The sequence below is a fragment of the Amblyomma mixtum genome, chromosome 3 (genome assembly GCF_055824585.1).
Source record: "Amblyomma mixtum isolate Tamu chromosome 3, ASM5582458v1, whole genome shotgun sequence".
Lineage (NCBI taxonomy): Eukaryota > Metazoa > Arthropoda > Arachnida > Ixodida > Ixodidae > Amblyomma > Amblyomma mixtum.
The window spans coordinates 354,750,202-354,756,201 of record NC_143014.1 but is presented as its reverse complement, the minus strand read 5'-3'; the positions used below and the strand labels follow the sequence as shown (position 1 = coordinate 354,756,201).

Below are 6,000 nucleotides of genomic sequence, written 5' to 3'. Positions count from 1 at the left end.
CTTTGGGCGTTCCAGTGTCGATGCACTGTTGCCGGCGTTTCCCACGTTGGCCTTCAACGCTGCCGCAGCGTCAGCGTCTGTGGGCTCCCAGCACGGTTCCCAGGTCTGGTACCCCGGGTGCGCCACGTAGGCGCCAGAGACGGCCTGTGTGGAGCAGCTGACGGATGAACGGAGAAGAGTGGCGCCTGGACCTGGTGGTTGAGGCTCTCGACGACGGATGTCCGGGTCTGGTGGCCCGGACGTCTGCGGCTGAGCCCCAAGCCCGGAACTCTCGGGCAGCCAACAGAACTCGTCCACGTCCGTCGCCCACCGCGCTCTTCTCTCCCACGTAATCCTCTTCCACCTCTCCCGGCGTACCCCTCCGCACGCGCTCCTCGTGCTTTTTCGTTTTCTGCCTCACAATCGACGCTGGGTGGCGCTATCTCCTTACACATGGAGATAACATGACCTTGTGGCGTCATCACAACCTGGAAGTTGCTATTGGCCCAAACAAATCGCCGTGTTTTATTTTGCGCCTTTGTGATATTTCTTGACTGTTTGCGCTGTTCGCATGTATTACGACCAACACATTCAGAGAGAAGGCGATAATAAGTCTGCTTTAAAAGCCAACGATATGAAGTATTCTGCCCGTTCACCTCCTGCGTTGTAAGCGCGCCGGCTTACAGCGATGTCGACATCTCCGGCCGAAGCGTCGTGGCGCCTTCCCAGCGCGCTCGGCAGGAGGAGAAACAGCATCTTCGCCGCCAGCGACACAGAGAAGACGACTTGAGCAATTGCTGACTCAGATTTCGCGTATCATATTGTGTGATGAAAAAAAAAACTGTTTATATGTTCTTTGGGAGGAATTCTTAACAACAGCTTGCTTTCATGCCTGTTGGTAATGCTCCGCCTCAGCAGCTGCGAACGCCCAGCCACTATTTCTGAGTCTGACGAGATCCAGCAGCATGTTGAGCTCATACAGAGGCACGCCTTGGTCGCAAAAAGCCCTGGACGTAAGCTGGGCTATCAGTTCTTTAAGCGGGAAAGGGGCCACATGGTTGATGCTCTTCCCCGCTGTGAACAGCGTCTCGTAGATCCACTGCACCTGCGAAAGAAACAGCGTTAATGATGACACTGACAACTGGTCATTTCAGTGGCGACTTAATACCCTTATTACCAATATTAGAGCACAGTAGGGGTTTTAGGCTGTGCGTTTTGGAGGCCTAGTTTCAATTTCAACGAGAATGTCTGTAATAACTCCAGCGGTCAGATTATCTGCGTCAGTTTATGTCCTGCTTACTTTAAGTACGTTCACCAGTCGTCTAAAAAATGATGAATTTCACAAGCTGTCTTTATCAGCAGTTCGAATTCAATGGAGCCCGGGCGCCCAGAGGTGGCGAAAAGTAGCCCCAGGGCAGCGTTTCTGCTCTCTTCAATAAGCGATTTCTAAGTTGAGATCCTCATTCTCCTCCTACGACCAAAAACTAGGACGGCCTAATTCCATTAGCACTCAGCTACACTAGCTATATCTAACGTCCTACCTCATGCCTCTTGTAAATGAGCCTGAGCTGTGCAATCACCTCTAAATGTTCTTGACTCGCGCGCGTTTCATGTGCGCAGTTTTAATTGGAGAAATCTGCGCAATTCGTCGTGCGCCTTTGCAGTTTTCTCTACCTTTTGTAAAAGAGAGCCAAGAATGTTTGCTTCTTGTAACATGTTTTATATTTTTGAGTTGCATTCGTGCGCTGGCTGTGTACATTACTTAGTGTTGCAAACACTGTTGCCCCTGGTGACATATGGTTTTCCCAGGTGATGAATCTGTACATGACAGAGTGCTACATGCGCTTGCCGTAACGAACAAGTCCAAACCATATACAGAAAGCGTGCGAGGTTGGCGATGCCGAACAAAAAAACTAATACGACCAATAGCACTATAGCAGGGATCAAAAACACGTGACCAACCGGGCTTTTCATTCTGGCCCGCAGGTCCTGAGGATTTCAGACTGTTCCAGATTAATCGTTTTTTGTTTGCTCTCTTACCACCTGAAGATATAAATATGCTAAAAAAACACGAAAAAACACTTGTGTATAAAACAAAGGAAGTTTAGGCCGACGAGTGCTAGTTTTCGTCGTTGGTTTTCAAATATGCGTCATGGTTTTATTTCCTGCTGAATTATTCTCCTGGAGTTCAATTGGCTTTTTACATTTTACCTTGGACTCTAGTATCTCCTCTCCGTCGTTAGGCGACTAGCATTACGGAAACTTAAGTTGTGCCCAATGCGGCCAGCCTTGTGAGGACTATTTCAGACCTCGGCTATAGACGATGTTTAGGGCAGAAATTGAAATCTGTTACGTGTTTTTCGCCACAGTGCAAAGAAAACAAGCAAGGAATCGCGCTAGAAATACCGTTCTTGCTTAGGTTAGTTCTGAGATGGGAGAACAGTAACCCGATGGTCCAGTGGCAGACCTACCTATTCGGGAAAAAGAAATAAATGTCTGCTAGGTATAACTAACCCCTCGCAATGTTTGTCACGCAGGTGTTTCTCACTGAGCCCTGGAATAATAGTTAGGATAGTTGGAAAAATAGTCGCAAACACTATCTGGTCGCACTGACCATGCTGCCGCTGTGAGTTTCAGATGAGGAGAGCATCCTGGTGCAGCAACGGCAAAGAAGCACTCCGAGAGCTGCGGAGACGTCCCGCAGCTTGGGCTGCCTCGCTGCCTCCCCTGTCGTCGTCGCCACGAGCAGATGGGAGACGAAGGCGAGGCAGTTACGCTCACTCCAGTCCAGCCGTCCGTGGGTCCCATTGGCGGTGGGCCGCGGAATGGCGTTGAGCTCCTCGTGGATTTCAGTGAGGAGGCCGTGCAAAAATCTTCCCATGCGCTCATTCTGCGATAGGCGTGGTTGGATAACCAATGACAATGGAGAGGTAAGCCCCTTTGTCCATTGGCATACGTCGGGGAAGTATTCAGCTGTGCCTGCGGCTTTAAATAAATCCTGGGACTAGTAATTCATAGGGGTGTGGCTATATCAAACATTTGGTTGCGAATGGTATACTTTTAAATAAATTCACACAGTAACGCAGAGAAGGTAAATTAACAACATGCACTTCTTGAGAAAGCCAGAATTTAAGAGACATAAATTTTACATCACTTATTGTCGCCATGTTTCATTCCTGTCATAAGACCTAGAAGGTAATGCATAGTGTAAGAATAATAATTCAGGAACAGTACATCAATAAACTTCTTTTGGGGTCTTAAAACATGTGACAGTTATACCAATAACAAATGCATCGGTCTAAGAAAGGACAGTATGACGGTTTGGTTTATTGCTCATACAGCGCCAAAATTTACTAAATCTTTTCGTGAAGAAATGTAAGGTGGCCAGACACCTCTTTATCGACAAAGGGACGACAAATGTTGCTATCAAAGGGACACAGAGCATCGCACTGCTGGAAAAACGCAACAAGACAGCCCACAAAGTGGATGAAGAGCGAGGTCATGCTACTACGCGACCAGAGCACAGTCTTTCAAGCCTTGTCCCCTTCATGAAGGCAAAGCGCTCTATACGCCAGAGCAAACGCAGCGTTCCGCGAGGAATGAATCCAACTTGTGTCTAAACTTCGATGCCTGTGCAGGATGTATATACTGTTCCTACCGATAGACGCGAAAGCAAAACTAGCCTGTGAGAGACACCACACAAACAACGCTATGCCAGATAATGAGATGTTGACTAAGAAGAGTTTGCCTCTGTCTTTCTCTTCAAATCCGTAGGTTATGGGTTCAAACAAGAGAAAACTGTCTGCGAAAAAAGCGATCGCCGCAAAACAACCCACGCACGGACAGCTGCTTCATAATCTGCTCTGAACTCTCGAAGCCCCTTGTTCGTTCGTGACAAGACTCTGGCGCCACCGTCGGTTTTTTTTCCTTGTGCATTGCAGCCAGTCTATCGTGCGTCGTGGCGTGATGCACTAATAGCTCGTTTGGCGCTTGCTGGTCGAGTTCACCGCAGCGAGTTCTGATCGCCGTCAAGGCGTTGGTGTAACGCATTAACGTCCAATGAGGGATAAGAGTACGTGCGAGCCTCAGCAAACAATTTACCGTCCTCGGCGCTGCAACTGTATTTCACCGAGTATCACCATTCCTGATAGAAAGAGGCAGTCGTTTCTGACTGTCCCAAGAACGGTGTTCCAACGCTTTTGCTTGATACACAAAGCAACGCTACGGAAGCCTGCAGCATCGAGCTTGCAGTAAAATCCAAAAGTAACTGCCAGCTGCTGACGCTTTATCAGAGTAGCAGCATATGCCTCGAAGTTTGTGGCGGGAAACATACGTCAGCTTGTCGACTCCTTCTCGCCCCAAACCCCAAGCAGGCAGAGCTAACGCTTCGAACCTTTGGTGCCCAGGATTGAGACGGCATTCTCAGACCATTAGGTTGCTCTGGTGACACAGCGATTGGTGTAGGTCTGTCACAAAGCGTGTGCTAGTAGTAAGGCTGTTTGACGGGCTAGTTGGTACATATTCATATTTGAAAGGCTGTGCGCTAAAAAGACGTTCACAGGAAAAAGGATAGAGACGACAGGAAAGAAGATCAGCTTTCCTGTCGTCTCTCTCCTTTTTCCTGTGAACGTCTTTTTAGCGCACAGCCTTTCAAATATGAAAGTGTGTGCATGCCTTGCATTTCTTTTTCTTTTGCGGGCGAGGTGGACACGGCGCCGGTTGTTCGCAAGCATGTCGCGACGCGACGGCGATGACTCCCGCGGGTGGACGGTGAACCCTTGCGACACAGGAGGGTCTAGGCCACTACGCCCCTTCCTCGTATTATCGCCCTGTAGCGAGTCCTCGCTTGTTGTGGAGACGGGAAGCTGTCGGTTGAATGCCTCAGCACCCTTCCCGACCTCGGCAAGTTAGCATTGCTCCTCGTTAGGACCGCACCTTTCCTTCGCGTCCCATTCAGTTTGTGTTTCTTCTCCCCCCTTTTTTAACACCTGCGAATCGCTGGCGCACTGGGCCTTGAGGATTTGTTTGTTGGTTGGTTGGTTTCCCACGAGAATACAGCGGCGGGAAAACTGCGAGCCGGGTAGTTGGCTTGGAGATTTCGGTGCGTGTGGACGTGTGTGAGATCTGCCACGGAAGTGGTCGGCAAGCGAGCTAAGGCGAGTGTCTGACGCGTAGAGCGCGCCGACGGCGGCCACGAAGGCGCGTGGAGGACGCGTGGCCCAAGTTCGCCCGTATCCGCAACCCTGATCAGCCCCGCGCGCCTCCGCAGCCCTACGCTCCCTGCGACCGGATCTTGCCACCCCGCAGCCAAGCCACTGTTTCTCCCCACTCGCTCTACTCTTTTCTTTGTCTTGTCGCTCTTTCTCGTCGTAACCTTTTGTACAGTATTGCTTTGTTGTTGTAACATGGTTGTATAGTTCTTGCCCTGTTGTTTTCCCCTTCCTGTCAATAGTTGTTTGTGTCCTCATTTTGCGTGTGTAATTCGCTTCGCGCCTGTGTACGCACAATTCTTTCTTGGGCTTTGTGTTGTAATTTCCTGTTGTTATCGTTTGCCCGAGTAAAGGGGTTTGCTAAAGAATTTTCCTGCGCCTCATGCCTCCGGTCAACGGCTAACCAGGGGTGGCCCCTATCGCCGGTCAGCAGTCGAACCTCATCTTTCGCACGCGGGGTGGAGTAGTTTGTCGCTAATCCCCCTCCAACTTACGGAGAGTCCAGTGGTGGGCAGGTTGGCCCGGTTAATTATAATTTCGGCGCCAACCAAACATCCAGCCGCCCACAATATCGTGACAAACTGGCGTGCTCGACAGGACTTGCTGACCACAATTGGCCTTGACCGCGAGGCATAGCGTTCAAGTGAGAAAGCGCGCGCCGTCCCAGCTGAGAGTGTGTCTACGATGGAGGACTTAGAGATCCTCATCAGGCGAGGAAGGGCTCTGGGCCTCGAGAGACCCAGCCTTCGTGAATTCTACCGCTGAGGATGAGCGCCGTCGACAGGCGAATGAACGCCGTCGTCTTGAGGAC

At 50.2% G+C, this 6,000-nt stretch overlaps 1 protein-coding gene across 1 annotated transcript in view; it reads right to left on the bottom strand.

The window, feature by feature from the left end:
• Positions 1-865: 865 nt before the first annotated feature.
• The window catches only part of LOC149356413 (uncharacterized), a 52,110-nt gene continuing 46,975 nt past the window's right edge, over positions 866-6,000 (bottom strand). The window contains exons 2-3 of the mRNA XM_089576335.1: positions 2,594-2,869; positions 866-1,084 (exon numbers count right to left, since the gene is read on the bottom strand). Of these exons, the coding sequence (XP_089432461.1) occupies positions 866-1,084; positions 2,594-2,869 (495 nt within the window). The remainder of the gene's footprint in view (positions 1,085-2,593; positions 2,870-6,000) is intronic.